Source organism: Rhinolophus hipposideros (genome assembly GCF_964194185.1).
Source record: "Rhinolophus hipposideros genome assembly, chromosome: 20".
NCBI classification, from domain to species: Eukaryota; Metazoa; Chordata; class Mammalia; order Chiroptera; family Rhinolophidae; genus Rhinolophus; species Rhinolophus hipposideros.
This window is the reverse complement of record NC_138066.1, coordinates 38,815,930-38,836,509: the sequence shown is the minus strand read 5'-3', so window position 1 is coordinate 38,836,509 and position 20,580 is coordinate 38,815,930. Positions and strand designations below refer to the sequence as shown.

Here is a 20,580-nt window from a genome sequence, read left to right as displayed (position 1 = left end):
TCCAAAATTGCTTTGAAGGATGGACTAGGCACTGGCATCAGTGCATAGCATCCCAAGGGGAGTATTTTGAAGGTGACCATAGTGATATTCAGGAATGAGGTGTGGAGCACTGTTTCTAGGATGCTTTCATGAACTTACTTGTCAGACCTCCTACAGACTGATTTTCAGGTTGAAAGGCAGTTCACTGAGACAGGAGCGCCATTTCAACAAACAAACGGTGCTGGAACCATTGGCTATCTACATGTGAAAACGTGAACTTCAAATCATATGCAGAAATGAACTCTAATTGCTTGAAAGATCAAAATGTAAAACCTAAAATTATAAAACTTGTAGAAGACAACAAAGGAGATAACCTTTATGACCTTGAATTAATTAGGCAAGATTTCTTAGATAAAACACCAAAAGCATAATCCATAAAGAAAAAAAAGGATAAATTGCACGTAATTAAAATTAAGAATTTCTGCCCCACAAAAGATACGCTTGAGAAAATAAAAAGACAAGCCACAGAATGGGAGCAAATCCCTAGCAAATCACATATTGGATATAGGACTTGTTTCCACAGTATATAAAGAAATTAACTCAACAAAAATATAGACCAAAGATTCAAGATATACAAATGGCAAATAACATATGTAAAGATGTCTGACATAATTATTAGGGAAATGCAAATTAAAGCTACACATACCTATTAAACTATCTAAAATTAAAAAGACTGAGCATACCAAGTGTTGACAAACGTGAAGAAAATGGAACTCTCATACACTGCTTGGTGGGGGAGTAAAATGGTACAACCACTTTGAAAATAGTTTTTTAAAATTAAACATACACCTACAGTATGATCCAGCCATTCCAATTCAGGTATTTACCCAGGAGAAATGGAACTATACGTCCATAAAAAGACTTGTACACAAATATTCATAGCAGCTTTAGTTGTAATAGCCAAAAACTGGAAGAATTCAAATGTCCATCTATGGTGAATAAATTGGGGCATAGCCCCATAATGGAATACTATTCAGCAATAAAAAGAAATTATTGATACACACACAACATAAATGAATCTTAAAATAATTACGCTGAGTGAAACAAACCAATTAGAAAAGAGTAGACACTATGATTCCATTCATACAACATCCTAGAAAATGCAACCCAATCTATAGCAACAGAAAGCAGATCAATGGTTGCATGGGGATTGGGGAGGGCAGGGAGGGAAGGGAAGGAAGAATTACAGAGACATGAAAAAACTTTTTGAGATGGTGGACATTTTGATTCAATGATATGTCAAAAAACTGTTAAAAAGAAATTATATAATTGAGACAACTGGTAAAATTCTAATATCAACTCTTTATTATATAATATTGTGTGGGAATTTAATTTCTTCATCGTATTAATAGTATTGTAGTTATACACAGAAATGGTTTTGAATATCCAGAGAGGGAGCCATCTAGCTGACAAGGGAGGGATGGACTTTGGCAGACGCTGTGGCAGGCCGAGGAACATGAGGCTAGAGGAGTGACCTATAGATTTGCAATGTGGTGAAGACAGTCATTAGTAGGCTGACTTGTCAAAAGCAGTTGGAGCACAGCCCTTTCCCATACTAATCTCGTGTAATCCCCTCCATAGCATAATAGCAGGTTTCTGTTAGCCTGCCATGTTGGAGGGGGGATGGCACAATTTAAGGTGCAGTAAGTTCTGTAATAAACTGTCAAAATAAGGCCCTAAAGAAATATGTTTTTCTAAACTGAAAAAAACAAAACAAAACAAAAACCCAAAAAAGAATGAAAAAGAAACCTGACTCTTACTTTACACTATATATAAAAATTAACTCAAAACATATCATAGACCTGAATGTAACTAGATGACTTCTTGAAGCAAACAGGGGAAAAATCTGTGATTTTGGATTAGACAATGTGTTCTCAGACAAAGAATTCTTAGATAAGACACACACAAAGAAACAAAAACCATATAACAAAAACATCGCTAAATTGGAGTTCATCAAATTTAAAAATTAAAACTTTCCAGTCTTCAGAGATACTTTTAATAGAATGAAGAGAAGCCACAACCTGGGAGAAGATATTTACTAAACGTATATCTGAGAGAAAGGACTTATATAAAGCACTCTTAAAACTCAATAATGAGATAAACATCCAATTAAAAATGCATTTGAACAGACACTTCATTGAAAAAGACATTTTCACATAAATAGACACTCAAAGTGATCAGCTGTTAGGGAAATGCAAATTAAAACCACAATGAGATACAAACACATAACTACTAGAAACTGAAATATAAGGATGGGGAAAATGTGGAACAATTGCAACTCATATACTGCTGGTGGGAATGCAAGATGGTACAACCACTTTAGAAAGCAGTTTAGCAATTTCTTAAAAAGTTAAATATGCATTTAGCATATGATGCAGCAAATCCCGCCCCAAATAAAAACATATGTTCACATGTTTGTGACGAGCATGTGAGTGTTTTTAGCAGCTTCATTCATAATGGCCTAAAAACTAGAAACCAGTCAAATATCCATTAACTGGTGAATGCATACACAAACTGATATATTCAGGCAACCGGAATACTACTCAGCAATAAAAGGGAGTCAACTACGGACAGGTGCAACAACATGGATGAATCTCAAAAGGATCGTACTGAGTGAAAGAAGCCACACACAAAAGGCTACACTCTACATGATTTCATTTGTAAGACATTCTGGAAAAGGCAAAACTATAGGGAAAAAAGTCAGGTTGGTAGTTGCCAAGGGCTGGTGGTGGGAGGAGGGACTGACTGCAAAGGAACATGAGGGGCCGTTTTGAGGGGACAGAAGTGTTGTAAATCTCCAATGTGCTGGTGGTGACATAACTATATATTTTCCAGAGCTCACTGAACTGTACAATTAGAGAGAGTAAGTTTTATTCAATGAAAATTACACTTCAATAAACCTGACTTAAGAACATAATAAAACAAACCTAAAAAAAACAACCAAGTGAAAATAAATGTACAAAAAAGCAACTTACAGTTTTTCCAGTTGAAGGGTCATCATGAGGACGCTCTCAATTATTGTAAGTGACACTTGCGTTTTCCCCAGATCTCTGAAGGAGAGAATCCAAATGTGCATGACATGGACCCAAGACAAAAACTCCATACTTAAAAATGTGATCACGTCAATTCTGCTTCTCTGTCAAGCCAGCTCAAGAGTTTACTTGTTATAGATGATCATCAGAGAGCTCTTATTGAAAAAATTTATTTGCATCATCAAAAAAATACCTTAGTGCTGAATGGTGCATTCTTTTCTATTTTTTCCCCATTATCCTGCTTCTCATTCTCAGTTGCATCCACCTCTCGATTATTCTTTTTAAAATATACCGGAGGTGCCAAAAAAATGTATATATATGACTTGCATTCATCTTTTGTTATCGGTATATATTGAGTATTACAATTTTAATAGTTATTTCCATTCTTAAAATGTGTATACTTTTTTTTGGGGGGGGGCACCCTCTGTATATAACGTGCAACTTACTCTTTGCTTTCTGGGGTAAATGGTGTTTCTACAGGCTTCTACATGTTCCATGTCTGTATGTCTTCTTCAACATTGCTCCCTCTCTGTTGGCTGTCTTGTCCATGTACATTCTTTCCTAATCATTTTCTGTACTGATAACTCTTATTCAATAACCCAGATAAAATTTAAATTACCACGTTTTAGCCAAAATGCAAACTACTTAATCTTTGATGGAAGTAAAAAAAGAGTAGAAATCATCTCACAACCCATGCAATTATGGCCATACTTACAAATATCTCAGTGCTGGCAATTTTAAAAGATACGAATCTTCAACAGTTGTCAGAGGATTACGATCGAGCATGCTGAAAAATGCAATGGAACTAAAATTATCTGCGTTTTTCAATAACTGCTATGAAAGTTTATATTCATCTTTTTGGTGCGAAACGTGAAGGTAAAAAAAAATCATTTTCTGTCCTTACCTATACAATCACTCTTTGAATCTATAAAACACTCACTACCCAGGTCTCTAGACGATGAAGTGGAAAAGAGAGAGAAAGAAAAAAAGTGGATAGCAAAGAAAAAGTATGCCAAAGAACTTCTCAGATGGAAAACCCTAGAAGTGACCCTGCTGACAGGAAGCTCTTGCTCTATAGGAAATACTATTTCTAGTGTCCTCCTTAATTCAAGGTGCTTTTCTTTCATCTCCAGAAATTTTAAAATACCAGTTTAAACCACCCAGTTCAAGACAAAAATAGCACCAATCCCGTGGTTTTGGAGCCAGAGAAGGGATAAATGTCAGAGGAACTGGTGAAAGCCATACTCCCATGACATATTCCCGTGTATTCTTGAATTTACAGCCTTTGTGACATTGTATGTCTGGGATACTCGTCTGTAACACTCGTCTGTTTCTTGGACTGTCAGCTCCTTGATGGCAGGGACCACATTTATTGCCATTTGTCCCTGTACCGGACACAGTGCCTGACTGTTACTAGGTATTTAATAAATGTTTGTTCAATAAATAATATTTTGTTTACATATCAATAAAATACACATTCGTTTTTTTTTATACCAATATTTATTACAAATGCTGGAATAGATTTTCTTCTCATTTTTTAAAAAGCAAATAAGCAAAACAAAACAAAATACAAAGAAACAGGAAGAAAAGAAAATCTGCCTTTAGCTTAACTCTACTCAAGAATCATTAGTGTACTTTGGCAGAATATTATAAAGATATTACCCCATTTTACAAATGAGGAAAATGAGGCACAGACAGGTTATATAACTTGTCCTAGCTCTTCAAGCTAGTAAGAAACACAGCTGGAATTTGTAGCCAGGTCTGACTCCAAAGCTCGTGTTTAACGTCTGAGAAGAAAAGGGGTTTAAAATGGCTGCTACTTTAACCTTAATTTTGAGACCACCAAATACAGAAACACTTTTTCAAATTTCATCTGCCCATCTGGGAGAGCCTCTATGAGAATTACATTTTCTGTTTGGATTCCTTTCCCCTAATCATCTCCAATGTTAAATATTTCATTAGCCTATAGTCATGGAGACTTTAGAGATTTAAAACTAAGTTGTGGGCAAATCAGTATGAAAGGTGGAATAAGGACATCTGAAAAGTCATCCCTAAAAAAGCCACAAAAAAACAACTGACAAAAATTGTCAGAATCAACTTTTGAAACTCTGGACATTTAACCAACAGTTTGCAGCAATCCCGGGAGCATTTATTCAAGAACAATGGCGAACTTCTGTAAGAACAATGATCTGTCTTGTTCTAACTCATCTTAGACCTTTGGCCCTCCACCCCAGTGGTAATCTTGAAAAACAGCCCATTTCCCCAGTACCAGAGGGAGCATAATGGAGTGAAAGTTCCTTTAAAACCTCATTCCCAAAGCACTGTCACTTTACCTGTCTGGTGGTTCCCTGGAAGACCTCACTTGAAAGGCTTGTGTTTGACCTGACTGAGAGCTGCCTAGGGCTAAAAGCCTCTTCTCAGGGAACATCTTTGGAAAACAATTACAGGTAAATATTTTAACATGGCAGCTGCTGAGGCAATGGATAATAGAATAGTTGGGGCACAAATAGCCTAACCAAAAAGCTGAAGAGGAGGAGCTAAGAAATGAGATGTCCATACCAAAAAGAGATGACAGTCCCCTGAAGTGTGTCAACTTTTGTATGTTCACAGCTAGCTAAAGGAAACCAATGCTGGTTGACTAGGGGAGCATCGGGGTGTCTCTGTGCCAGCAGCTCCATTGGCCTTCAGACTGTGGGCACACCTTCCTCCTTGATGTTCTCAACAGTGGGGTCAATAATTCATCAGGGATAAGCTTGGCTTTTCCCTTGGTGTTCTTGGCACAAAATTGATGTACCTTAGACCAGCCAGCCTGTGACTGTGCTCTACCTGGAAAAGGTGTAAGCTTCCTACATTGTAGAGTCCGCAGGCTTCTGAAATAATGGAGCTTTTTATTGTTAGAATCAAAGAAGTGACTCAGAATTTTTTAAATAAGCCGTCAGCCTGCAACTGTGTAGGCGAATGAAGGAAAAGCACCTTAAATTCAGAAAGAAAACAAAGTCTACTTAACATTTAGGATTCTCAACCACTGCTGGCTTTCCATACCATATTTCATTCCTCATTTCATCAGAAAGATACGTGATTCTTTCTACCATTCAAAAAGTGGTACTTTGTAAATACCCCTCGTGGCATGTCCTTGCGACGGATTTCAGACTGAAAATAGAGTCTTGACCACACCGCTACCTTGTTCACTTGGTGCTTGTCAATAACATAGAGACTTCATTCAAGAAGCTTACTGAGTTATAATTACCTGAAACCCAGGGGTGAATCAAGGTTTGGGGGAGCCTGAACCTCACCTATTCTAGGAAGTCCTACCAAAACATGGAAAATTATGAATATACAAATTGCTGGCGTCCCTCCCAAAACCTCTGAAGGGGCCTATGGAAGTGAAGAGCCCTGGAGCTTAAGCCTCATTCAGTTCTTGATAAATCCACCTCAAACTTATTACAAACTTATTTAATGCTGGGAAAACATTGTTTCAACTTATAAACACCCCAGTAATATGTCATATAAATGAAAAATAACTCGAAGGGAGCCACCTTCCCCTGGCAACTTGCCTTTGGAAAGAGATGCAATAAAGTTTATATGTCACTATGGCAAATGTTTTCTGCAGCAAATTAGCTTTGTCAACTAAAAATATTTGGCCTCAAACAAAGAAGCAGCACAGCCTCCTATACAGACTTATTGTCCTGTGACAATCTTTTGAAAGTAACCGTGCATTAGTTTTAAGAGTACAGCTCTATTCGGATCACATGATGTGAGTATTAATTTATTCCTAACACCATGTAGCTCTGATTCTTTCATTACCTTTTGCTCACATTTAAGATGAACCCAGAAACTCAAGATAAACTCCTCCATGACGAATCTTTTCGAACCTACCACCCATTCCCTACTTTGTCACCTCCCCCCCCCACTCCACCCCACCCCTTCTTGTTACCCTGCTCTATAGACGCTGGCGTGGCTCTGAGATGCTGACATGGAGTGGTGAGTTTTCCATCAACATCCATCTTCATCCTTTCAGTATGAAAGTAGCCTGGGGACAAAGTCCCTGTCCTATTCTCCTTTGTACCCTCAGCACATAGTAGAGAGCTGACACACAGTGGGCATGGTACTCTGTGAATGTTTTTGAAAGAATTCCTTAATTGTTATCAACTGTGATTCCACAGTTTTTTCCCCTGCGTCGTCTTCAGAACTACAGTGAAACTCAGATTCTTATAAGGGACTCACTCTCAGTGTCACAAAATGCTTCATAAAGGTGGTAGTTTAAGACACTGTATTGACGCTCCTAGAGACCTCTTGGTGGAGAAACACAATGAGCCTGCTCTCTGATGCGCTGACCAAAGGAAAACTGACCCTCAGTGTCCTTTCCCCCAACTAGACATCAGCAAGTTAATGAGGGAAGAGGGAAGCCGAATACAGTGGGGTATCCGCAGGAACTGTTACTCCAGCTCCAGATGCACCCTAAACACCTTCATCTAACCCGAAATGAACTCTGTGAAACCGGCTTTCTGAACCACAAGACAGGTGAGACAGTCTTCTCCCAAAGTCAGGTTTACAAGAAGATCTTCACCTGAATCTAAAGTCCCTTTTAGACCATTGAACGTACCCACTATGGTTTGCTTCTGTCACAGAGAAATCACAGCATTTTCCAGCTGAAAGGGAATGAAACCCACTGTTCTTACTGAGGAATAGTCAGGAAAGGAATTGGAATGAAGCTACAGCAATGTATTTCTTTAGGAGTACTTTTTCATACTACAACTTAATAGAAACAGCATCTTTTTCCGTAACTCAAAGGTTCCCATTGCCCACAGATAATTCACATCAGAGGCATATACTTTTCTGAATAATAATGTTCTAGGTGATTGGGGAGAGAAGTGCCCTGGGGCAGGTTTTTAGGAATTCTTTCTGTTTTCCCATTTCAAAGACACTCGTGGCTGAGGAAGCACCCGCACCTTTCGTTCCCTAGAGAACTCTGCACTGAATGAATCCTTCCAGCTCTGTGCTGCATACAGTTTAGCAGTTAGGTGCGTTGCCCACGAGCAGGAATCAAAGTTACATTCAAAAGTGGGATTTCAAGGACCATTCACACATGGGAGCAGCACCATTGGGATTCCCATGCCAATGCCACTTCGAGTGTTACTGGCTTCGTGCCTTTACTGCCCATGCCAGAGATCAGTACCGCGGGAAGAGAGCATGCCATCCATGAGTCAGACAAGTCTCTTGGCCTCTTTGTACCTTTGTTTCCTCATGTGAAAAAAAATGAATGGATCTTAGGACATATTTTTCAGAGTTCATACTGGGCTCATGCCCAGCTAACCAATCACTGTATGATGTTGTTACACGTAGTTTGTTTTTTTTCACATGTATTCATCTCCTATTTCACTTACACCTTGTGTAAAAACTGCATTCCATGCCAGGCCTGAAACGTTCCGAAGCTCAGTTCTGTGATTGAATTGCAGCCAAGATTTCTATAAAAAACAAACAAAAAAGACACAAGCAAAAGAAGATAAAAGATATTCTTTCAGAATGTTTATCCTTTGGCAGTGATTCTGATTTGTATGTGATGAAACACCCTCAACACTCCCTCCATACACTAAAAACAATCTCCCTGTGGAAGACATTTGCTTATGATTTATACTTTCATGTTTACACATGTGGTGCATTAGATACAAAACAGTAAGTGCTCAGTAAATACACGTATTAAAGGATTGGTATTTCTCTAGAACAGGGTTACATAACTTCCGCACTAGTGACACTTGGGCTGGATAATTCTTTGTCATGGGGGGGCAGTCCTGTGCATGGTAGAATGTTGAGGAGCAACTCTGGCCCGTGGCCACTTCTGCCAGTAGCACAATTACAGTTGTGACACCCCAAAATGTCTTCAGATATTGCCAAATGTCACCTGGGTGCAAAAGCACCCTGGTTGAGAACCTGTGCTGTAGAACAATTCATTCTGATCTGTGAGATAATTCTCACACTAATCTTTGCTAGAGACAAAAGGCTTCGCTACATAATTTCAGTAGTTTTCCACTAACAAAATGTTAATATTTCCAAAAAAATAACAACAAAGTTTGCAATTAACTTTTATAAAACTCCCAATATAAGGAAGTTATATTTATAACTTACATATACTGCAGAAAAGGTAGCGGTTCAAATGTACGTCTTTCAATAGATTCTATTCTATTGCAGGACAAATCTCTAGAAAAAGTAAAAGAACAATATTGCCCCAATTAGCTATCAGATGTCTAATTAGTAGGAATAACTAGTAGAGGTTCGAATGATAATATTGAAGAAGTAGCTTTTGTCTAAACTCTAAACTTAGGAGTTGTTATTTGAACCTTCCAGAGTCCCTAACTCTGCCCTCAACTGTTGAGAATCTCACCTTCATGGTCTTCATAAATAAAACATGCAACTATATAATCTTGATAGATTTTGAAGGTACTCTTTCCTGAGAGCAGAAGAATTGATTACATGACCTTTTGTGGTCTCATCAAACTCTGGATTATGAGATCAAAGTTTTTATATGTAATTATAATTTCTAATATTAAAAGGAATACCTCATATTTACACACTTTTCTTAGTTTGGTTCTGGTTTTCCAGGCCAATCAATACCAGAAGAAATAAAAGATACCCTTTCACATAACTTGCAAGGAAGTTATTCCTCTAATACATCACTTTGAACTAATTCGGCTTTCTAGCGTAAGAATAGAAATTCATTTTTGAGGTATTTAATGCGGGGATGGGCTGGAGCCCTAACAGACTTACACAATTTGGAATTTTATTGCTGAAAGAAACCGTAGAGATTACCTCATTTGAAACCCTTACTTATATTACTGCTAATGTAACTAAAAACTCATAAATAAATATAAAAAACTAACTTACAAATACTGGAGGGACAGGAGGCCTTCAAATGATTCCTTATGTAATTCACTCAAATTATTTTCGCTGAGAATTCTGAAAAACGAAAAGGTTATTTCCGGATCAAAATGCAAAATAACTACAAGTATTTACCACACAGACTATCTGTGGGGGAACCTGGGGAATGGTGCCACCGAAATACCCTAAGTCTGATTGAACTTGGGGCTGGTGAGCTGTGCTTTGTTTTCAGTCAAACCTTTCTCCTCGTGTCCTCCTTTGTGTCCATCTCGCTCCACTCCCCACACACACCCTTATCCAGTGTCCCCAACAAATTGGATACTTTATGCCTGCGTTCTAGATCACGAAGTCTCTGTTAGAACATAACTCTGGGTGGCACCAACATTGGCAGAATTGCCATTTCCTCCTCTCTTTCCCCAAATCTTACGGAATTCTTATACAGAACTATATCAGGGCTGCAAGTAAAGTCATTCCATTTTTACCCCATTTAAAAATCATTTTGAGAACTAAAATGTACATAAAATGCATGCAACATAAACGTTCACTTGAATAATTATAAAGCAAATATCTGTGTGACAACTTTCATAACAAGATAGAGCACTGCCAGCATCCCAGAAGCCCCAGCGCGCCCGTTTCTCTGACTCCCCAAAGGTGACCACTGTGCTGACTTTGATAAAAATACCCTTGCTTTTGTAATGTACTTTCACCTATTAAATGTCAGCCATAAACAATGGTTTACTTGTGCCTCTTCTGGAACTTTACATAAATGGACTCCTATTAGCTGTATTACTTTCTATGTTGCTTCCTTCATTGAACATGATTGTGCAAAGCCATTACATTGTCGCCTGTGGCCGAGTGTGGTGAATTTCAGTGTCTAGTGTTGCACGTCCACTACATGCGGCTGCTGAATATTTGAAAGAGGCTCGTGTCACTGAAGAGCTGAATATTTAACCTAATTAATTTTAGTTGATTTAATATTTAAACTTAAAAACTGACAGCTAATGCAATTAGAAAACATGAAGTATGCTAGCAACAAGTTGAGTATGTGATGTTACTTTTTCAACTGTAAATTTTATAAAATCTAAATACAGATAAAGTATTTCTGATACACATTTAGCCACCAAATTGAGACTTCAAAGCCTTAGTGTGGAAAAAAGAATGTAGACTCTCTCATTAACCATTTTTATACTGATTACATATAGAAATGACAATCCTTTAGAAATTTTGAAGACTTAATGTGAAAAAATGCAAAATATCTTGATAATAATGTAAAAAATGATTATGTGCTGAAATGATAATATTTTGGATATAAAGATTAAATCAAACATAGTACCATTTATTTCACTGTTTCATTTTACTTTTATTGTTTAAGTGACTACCAGAAAATTTAAGATTACTTATGTGGCTTGCATTATGTTTCTAATGAATAGTACAAGTGAGAAAACTGAGAGGTCCATCCAATGATATCTCCATAATGAAAAAGGAAGGGACAGGAATGATCCACAGACAAGCCTGACAGCTGGGTCAGCCCAGGAATGTGAAGGCCTTTGCTTTACCTAGCCTCGCAGTAAAGACTAGAAACATGCTTGGGTCGGGGGGGGGGGGGGAGTCTGCACCCGTTTCCTATAGCTGATGAGCAGGAAAGCACATAGTCAGGGTCATCAAAAGAGGAGTGAGGGAGGAGAGAGCCAGTACAGAAGAAACTGTAGAAGATGTCAAAGGTAAGGAAGTGTCTCTTGCGGGGAGAATCCCCATCCTTGCAGCTAATGTTAAGTTGTACATCTTTCAGGAGCCTTGAGGAGCTGAGAACATGCTATGTTGCCTTGTGAAACTATAATATTTCTATTGTGCTCTGCATTTAAAACATTCTACTTTCCCCCTCACAGTGTCTGTTGGTCATGTATTTAAATGAATTCTATCTTATAACTTAATTATTTTCTGATAGCTTAATGCTTTACTCATAGCTTTTTACAACATTTTACTGCCTGGAAACTGCAACTGAAATCAAGGAGAGTTCTCAGTTATGAGGTAGTTGTATTGAACAGAATATAGTTTCACACATCGAAAACAGATCATGAAAATAAAAACTCAAAAACTTTAATTCCCACAAAGAACTCTGAGTCCTGAGAATGCAACAAAGACCCTGACCTCAATTTGAAATCGACAACATTAGAAGGAACAGCCATGAGGGTGTGAATCTGTGTGAAGAAGGAAGGGTCAACAGGTGATGCTATGATTGATTGTGTTCTCACCTCTGTTAGTAATGGTTTCATATTTCCATGAAAATGATCCGAGAAGAAAACACAAATCAATATGTCCAATGATGTTTATAGTAACCCTTTTCATAACTATAAAATGTTGGAAAAAACTCTACTTTCCCAATCACGGAACAAAACTGTCTGTGTATAATATAGATGATACACAAAATGGTAATAGGAAATAATGATATATGAAATAAAACTAAGCCAAAATGAAAGTTGTCTATACCTCTTACAACTATTTTTTTTCAGAGCGATGTTTTTGTGAGACCTGTTAAAAAATTTTTTTTCAGTTACAGTTGACATTCAGTATTGCTTTCTATTAGTTTCAAGCACACAGTGTAGTGGTTAGACATTCATATAATTCATGAAGTGATCCCCCAATAACTCTAGTATCCACCTGGCACTATACATTGTCATTAGAATATTATTGACTATATTCCCTGCAGTGTACTTTACATCCCCATGGCTATTTTGTAACTGGCAATGTGTACTGCTTAATCCCTTCACCCTTTTCACCCAGCCCCCAACACCTCCCCTCCCATCTGGTAGCCATCAGTTTGTTCTCTGCTTCTAGGAGTCCATTTCTCTTTTTGTTTGTTTGTTTTGTTCTTTACATTTCACATATAAGTGAGATGATATGGTATTTGTCTCTCTCTGTCTGACTTAATTTCACTTATCATAATATTCTCTGGGTCTATCCATGTTGTCATAAATGGTAAGATTTCTTTTTTTTTATGGCTGAGTACTAATTATGTTTTTTAAAAAATATAAAGCTGCCGAAAACAATAAGCACAGAGAAGAGATGGGGCTGATCCTCAGGTGTTTATGACAACGTCTTCTCTGATTGGCTGATGCCCATGTCAGACTGTTTGGTTAGGAGTTTGAATATCATGGTAAGACAGGAAGGAACTAAGGAGCATGTATGTATTTTATATCAATTGGGTTTCTTTTTGTGAAGTTGTTTGGATGACTGGATAGTAAATTTTTGAAAATAATTAATTTAACCTAGAAAGAAAGTTTAGACTAAGAATGAGTCAGTCACCAAAAAATTCCCCCAAAAAGAACTTCAAATAAGCAACTAAGTGGTATAAAATACATTGATCTGTAGAACTCCAAATATTCATTTTGCCTGAAGCACAAAATTTAAAACTACCAGGAATCAGAGTTAAAACCAGATCTAAAATTTTCTCTAACCATGAAGATACCAAAACCAGGCATGAACTAACATTTAAGAAACATCCATGATTAACCTCTAACAGAATAAACAAATGTTTTTTATTTCTTGTGCCAAATGACTTTCTTGTTTTCTTTTTTACAAGTTTGGGAAATAAAATCTCCAAGTCAGACAGTCATGGGAAATATAAACTATGTATAGTTTTAAAGAAATACATACTGGTAAGTTTAAAAACCTGCCTGGTTGTAGCATTTTCTCCTTACCAATAAGATATCAGACTAAGAGAGGGATCTATTTTAGGGTGGTCATAATTCCTATTTTTAGATTACTAGCGCTATTCTCTTTTATTGTTAATTCAGAAGTCATTTGTGACTTGTCTACTGAAGTTGAACTAATATGACACAAAAACTCTCACATAAAAGTGCCAGGTAGTTACTTTTAATGTAAATATTTTCCCCCAAACACTTGCATGCCTAAACTTACTTTCTCTACAAATCAATAAAAAAAAAATAAACAACAGAAATAGGGGAAAGGACAGGACAAATTCCGAGAAGAAAGAATGTTCAATAAACATGTAAAGATAATCAAATTCACAACTAAACACAAAGATTCAAATCAGATGGGACCCCTTTTATTCACCCATGATCAGATCAGCGACAAATGAAGAACAGCACTGGTGGCGGGTATGGGGAATGAATGCTGTCATGGCCTATTGACCTGAGTGTGAGTTGGTACAACTTCTTTGAGGGCAATTAAAAGTTTATGTCTATATAGTCTTCACCCCAACAATTCCATTTGTAAATATCTGTTCTACAGAGACACCTGCTGACGTTCACAAAAACGCATGTACAAGAATGTTTGTTGCAACCATACATGTAGTAAGAAAACTGGACATAATCTGAACATCATCAGTACGGGAATTATTCAACTGTGATACATCCACACTATGGAATATTAGGCAGGAGATTAAGTGAATGGGGTAACTCCCCAGGATGTACTGGGAAGGAAGGTAACCTAACACACATCATGAGGTGAAAGAATCAAGTTGTAGGGTATTACCATTTGTGTAAAAAAGGATGAAAATCACACAACAAACCTATTTTGCTATCTGTAAATAAGCCTGTGAGTAAATGCATGGGAAAAGGTCAGGAAGGATATATACTAAACTCAGAGTAGCTTTTACCTCAGGGGTGGGGGCCGAGGGCACAAGGAGGATTGTCACTATTATTTGCCTGTTATTTCGTTTCTATATATTGAGAATATAATCATGTATTATTTGTCATAATAGAAAATCCGCTTAAATTGACTCTCTCCCAAATTTAAATTTAAAAATAAACATAGAATTGCAATCAATAGAGATTCATTTGAAATATGGAGGGGGAAATACCTTATCTCACAGTGATTGACTAAAATTCTGGACCAAGAAGGACCTTACCAAGCAGTCAGTTTTTGTATTCATAGGTAGAGAGAACATACTCACAGTTTCTCATCCCAACGGTGTGACTTCCATACACTTTCATCAATGTAAGAAATAGAGTTTCCTTGTAAATTTCTGTGAAGAAACACAGTTCATATCCTTCAATAGGTAGCAAAAGAATGAACAGAATAAGTAAAAGTATCATGGCAGACTGGTAGGGAATATTCACAAGCAGAAAATACCAGCTTTCTAATTCCCACAGCTATCAGCTTCCCAGTTTGCAAAATTAATAAAGACATAATTGTGGGGCCACTGGCCAAGCAATGAGGCATCTCCTCAGAGCATGAATCCCTATTTTGGGTAGGCAATGCCCGTTAATGACTTTGAATGTCATTTTTCCAAAATCACTTCTGTGTCTAAAATGACTATTTACAAATCAATGAAAACATGATAAACCATTCAACAGAAAACTGGCAAAAACATTAATAATGATTAACAAATACATATGAAGAAAACTTTTGCCAGGCCACACCAAAGTATAGCTTAGTGGCCTCTAGTGAAATCTCTCCAGGGGTTAGAGGATCCTGGCAATTTCAAATGAAAGGGACTGAAAGGGAAAGAGCTCAAAGACATATTGCATAGAGAATAGCACAAATCACTGAGCAAGGAGAAAAGTATTACCTCATGGGGTGGAAGCGCAAAGGAGAGATGGGAAGGAAGGACACACACCAAAATGACAACAAGAGTGGTAGCGAGGGTTGGACGGGATTTTCACATTTTATCCTAATATTTCTGTGACTTGAACAAAAAACACAGTGAGAATGTAGCCATGAATTACACATGTTTAAAAAAAACTGTTAACATCCTGAGGTTTGGTTTCAGCCACTGATGCTGTGGATGACTGGGAATCATTATCTTTTGCTTTGTCCTCTTTCCTCAGGAGCAACTTACCTACCCCGTTTATATACACAATTTTCAGGACAGTCACACAAAGTCAGAGACCTGTCTGCCCCTCTGCCTAATGGGCATTTCCACAACCGGAGGCCTCTGGTTGCTTTACGCTCACCAATAAAAGATGCCTAGAACTGAACTCGTCTCCCTCAAACTGGCTCTCCTTCCCAACTGCTGTATTTCCACCTGTTATCTCACCATCATTCTCCTCATCAGCCAGAACGGGAACTTTACAGGGTCATATTTGATTTTTATCTTTCCTACACACCCCGTCCCCAACTCTAGCCAGTTCTTCCTTTACAGTGGTCTCAGGACTTTCTTTCTACTCCTGTCACAACCACTCTGATTCAGCCCCTTTTCACGTCACTCCTAGATATTGCTAGAGCGTTTCCTTGGTCTCCCTGAATCAAGCTTTTCTCTCCAGACCACTCTACATATGGAATCTAAAATAATCCTCTTATTTTAATCATTTGTCTCTCTTGCTTGAAAACTTTCAGTGGCTCTCCTTATCTCACAGTGGAACTCTCAAACCCGTATAGCTGACAGCCAAGGTTTTCATAATCATATCTTTCATTGCTTCCTAACCCAATTCTTCACAGTCAGACCATCGGTCTATTAAATCCTCATCATTCCTGCAGCCATGGCTTTGCCTAGACTGTACTCACCTTTTTCCCTCTATTTACAAATCATAGCCATTCTTTAAGTCCCAGCGAAAGTTCCAGCTAATCCATGCAGCTTTCCCTGACCCCCACACCACAGTGACGACAGATTCTGGTGAGATACCACCTATGGTCTGTATCTCTTTCAGTGCTTAATTATCCCTCACCTCCTTTTTATGTGTATTCCCTTCCTTCCCCCCTATCATTGTCAAGTTCTAGAGAAAATGTCGTAAGTCTGAGGCTGCCACAGTCCTTAACCTGGCTTGGGCACAAAATGGGGGCTATCTATAAAACATGAGTTCTGGGCGTAACTGAGAGATGCAATCATAATAACAGCTCACACACACACACACACACACACACACACACACACGGTAGGCACTGATATAAGTGCTTTACATGTATTCACTCAGGAAAACCTTACAACAATCCTATGCCATGGTAACTATGATAACCCCTATTTTACAAATGAGGAAGCTGAGTCACAAAGATATAAATGACAGACCTGGGTTGAAACCCAGTCAGCCTGGCTCTAGAATCTCCACGCTTAAGCACTTTGTTGTATCACTACCAATGCGACCCGGCGACGGCCAAGTTGCTCTAAAGATGATGGAGCAAAAGTGACAGGAGAGTAGAGTTTAAGGAATGAAATGATGGGACTTAAAAAACTGATAAGGAAAACTAATAAAGTCAATTACTAGTGAAAGACTTGAGAAGAGGGGAACAACAGTAAGAAGGAGAATGAAGATAAGAAATAGCTGACAAGCCTAAAGTCAAAACAGAAAGTCAGTCGCGTGGGTTGGGGAGATGAGAAGGGTCCAGAAAGACGCTGAGGGAAAGGCTGCATGTCAGGCAGGATGCAGAGAAGGAATGAGGAAAGCGAATTCTTACACGATGGTGAAGGTGCCGTTGTAGCTGTGGGACGCGAGCTCAGGCACTCTGCGGAGCCGCTGCTCTGGGCTGAGACCTGTGCACGACAGCGTCCCATCTGTGCAGGTACACAGCTTACAGATGTCCATGTTTCTGGAAGCACTCTGCTCAGTTGTTGCAGGAAGTGTCTCAGAGGACTCTGGTTGCTGAGTTACGGTGACTTCTAGGTCCAAAGGTTGAACTGTGACTTCAGTCGGGTTTGGATGCTGGCTCTGAACCTGCTCTGGACGAGGAAGTGTCACCTCCAGGCGCCTAGGAGACGGAGCTGTGGTCTTGGTCAGGGCTGCAGAAGACTTAGCGTCCGTCGTAGGCTCTGCAGTTACGGCCAGGCCCAAGTCCAAAGGGGGAACGGTGACGCCCTGATACAATGGAGGTTGTACTACAACCTTCTTAGGTGGCTCTGGAGGCTGTTGTGGGGCCTCCTGTTGGACTGGAGATGGTTCCACCTTCTCAGGGGCCTCGGAAGGCTGAGCCTGGACCCCCTGTTGTGGCAGAGAAGGTTCTGCCTCCTTAAGGGGCTCTGGAGGTCGAGCTGGGGCCCGCTGCTGGACTGGAGACAACTTTGTCTTCTCAGGGGCCTGTGAAGGGGCCTCCTGCTGGCCAGGAGTCTTGATCTCTTCAGTGGGCTCGGGGGTTATGGAAAGCCCCAGATCCACAGATTTCATTGTGACAGGAGGCGACATTGGGTGATGAGCTTCACCTGAACCTACAGGGAACAATGTGACCTCAGGATGCACTGAAGGTTGATCTAGGACACCCGGGGAGGATTCTAGAGGCTGAGCTGGAGTTGAAACTCTCAGTTCATCATGCTCTGGAGGTTGAGCTGGTTGTTCCTGCAGGGTTGCCAAAGGTTCTACCTCCCTTGGAAACTGAGCTGGGGTCTCCTGCTGGGTTGGAGAAGATTCTGCCTCAGGGGCCGCTGGAGGCTGAGCTGAGGCTTCCTCCTGGGTTGGAGAAGGTTCAGCTCCAAAAGGCTCTGGAGGCCGAGCTTGGGGCTCCTGCTGGGTTGAAGTAGGTTGAACCTCCTCAGGGCGCTCTGAGGGCTGAGCCAGGGCTTCCATCTGGAGTGGGGAAGCTTCGTCCTCCTCAGGGCGCTCTGAGGGCTGAGCCTGGGCCTCCATCTGGAGTGGGGAAGCTTCGTCCTCCTCAGGGCGCTGTGAGAGCTGAGCCTGGGCCTCCATCTGGAGTGGGGAAGCTTCGTCCTCCTCAGGGCGCTGTGAGGGCTGAGCCTGGGCCTCCATCTGGAGTGGGGAAGCTTCGTCCTCCTCAGGGCGCTGTGAGGGCTGAGCCTGGGCCTCCATCTGGAGTGGGGAAGCTTCGTCCTCCTCAGGGCGCTCTGAGGGCTGAGCCTGGGCCTCCATCTGGAGTGGGGAAGCTTCGTCTTCCTCAGGGCGCTCTGAGGGCTGAGCCTGGGCCTCCAGCTGGGTTGGAGAAATGACAACCTTGTTAGTGATTTCTGGAGTTACGGTCACCACCAGACTCCAATATGGCAGCTGAGCTTCATTCTGACTTGGAGATGGAATATTTCCCTCATGCTGCACTAACCGTTGAGCTACAGCCTCCTCTGCAGGCTTTGCTGGGACCTCCTGAGGGGTTGGAGAGGGTTCCCTTCCTCAGGGGCCTCTGTAGGCTGAGCTGGGGCTTCCTGCTGGACTGAAGGAGGTTCATCCTCTTCAGGGGACTGTGCAGGCTGAGCTGTGGCCTCTCAGGGAGCTCAGGAGGTTTATCTGCCCCCCCCAACCCACCCTCCCCCCGGAAATCCACAGGTAGCTTCTCCTCAGATCAATGACATCCATACTGGGATCTAAATAATCATCCTGTAGCTGCTCTAGAGCTGAGGTGTGTTTGCCGCTTGGCCTGGAGTTCCAACAACAACTCTGGCAAGCATGGCAGCTGGGCCAGCTCTTGCTCCAGGTGTGGGGGTGACACAATAAGCTTTGCTGGCTTTGAACTGGCACTACCTAGAGGTGGAACAAGTATTTCAAATGTGTGGTGAGCCTGATCTAGACCTACAGTCTGAATCTCAAGTGGAGGAGGCAGCGTCACGTGGGCCTGATTCTGATCCCAGCTGAGCTTTGAACCACCTCTGGGAGCCTGTGATGCTGGGTTACCTTGTCCTTAGGATCCTGAAGTCCAGCAGCAAGCCGATCTGGCCCTGGGGGAAGCTCTCCAGCAGCATCGGGGAAAGGAACCAAAGGCTCAGTCAACTCCTCAGGGGAAGCCACCATCTGGGCTGCAGCGGAGGAAGAACCCAGGAAATGAAAGCTCCCCGGGTCTGCAGGGGGGGTGAGCACATGGGGTGATGTGGGTGGGAGGTCAGAGGAGTGTAAAACCCGGGGCTCGGTTGGGCCTGGGGGATCAGAGGTCAGCCGGACAGGGTCCAGGGCCAACTCCAGAGGCTGAGCTGCCATGACCAGCGGCCACAGCAGTTGCCACGTGAAGATGACCGCTGGGGCGCAGAGGCTTAGCTGGGACATGAGGTGTGAACGTCGAAGGTCCGTGTGCACAGCGAGCGACCAAGGGCAGTGTGGCTTCAAGCGGGAGCTGGACCATTCTGACAGCCTGTGACCTGTGAGCCCTGAGCAGCCCCGCGCCCCGCCCTCACCTGGAGTCACACCCTTCATTGTCACCACCTTTATTAGGCGGGGACTGTCATGGGCTCTGCAAAGGAGGGAGCCCTTTTCCCAAAATCACCAGGGTCAGAGGGGTCCTTTTCACAGGTGACAACTACCTCCCATTGGGGTCCCCTTCCCCCTCAGTGGAGGCAGGAATTAGGCTGCACACCAGGGTGGCCATGGACGCCAGCAGCCCAGGGGTGGGGGATGGGGTGGTGCAAGGACGTGGGGGTTGGGGAGTGGTGCAGAACTTCCCCAGGAAGCCCCAGGGCCTGGCATCCCAGGAAATTCAGAAGTTTTAGTCCACTTCGGGCAATCTGAACTCTTCCTCCTCAAAGCTGAAATCGGAGAGGCATTCTTCCTCCCCTTCGCCATAGTGCTTCCAGGAAAGTAGCTGGAAAAGTAGCTGACCTACAAAAGGAACGCCAGTTAGGGCGGTAGGAGGGAAACACCTTACAGTTAGTTCTAACATGTCACCATTTCCTCTAAATTCCCAGTATCCATGTCTGATTAGTAATTCACTCCTCTGTTAGAATGGGGCTATTACTGAATCAGTGATGACTCCACAGTTTCCGTAACAGGACCTTCCGACGTGAGCAATGAATTCTGGGAAACAGGGACTGAAACCA

General features: G+C 41.1%; 1 protein-coding gene across 1 annotated transcript in view; it reads right to left on the bottom strand.

Moving 5' to 3' along the window:
• The window catches only part of LOC308488372 (leucine-rich repeat-containing protein 37A-like), a gene marked incomplete at its 5' end in the record, with an annotated part of 34,258 nt that extends 14,298 nt beyond the window's left edge, over positions 1–19,960 (bottom strand). Inside the window, 8 exons of the mRNA XM_081028035.1 lie at positions 3,015–3,089; positions 3,787–3,858; positions 8,456–8,536; positions 9,195–9,266; positions 9,951–10,022; positions 14,860–14,931; positions 17,298–18,922; positions 19,448–19,960. Of these exons, the coding sequence (XP_080884161.1) occupies positions 3,015–3,089; positions 3,787–3,858; positions 8,456–8,536; positions 9,195–9,266; positions 9,951–10,022; positions 14,860–14,931; positions 17,298–18,922; positions 19,448–19,960 (2,582 nt within the window). The remainder of the gene's footprint in view (positions 1–3,014; positions 3,090–3,786; positions 3,859–8,455; positions 8,537–9,194; positions 9,267–9,950; positions 10,023–14,859; positions 14,932–17,297; positions 18,923–19,447) is intronic.
• Positions 19,961–20,580: the final 620 nt, after the last annotated feature.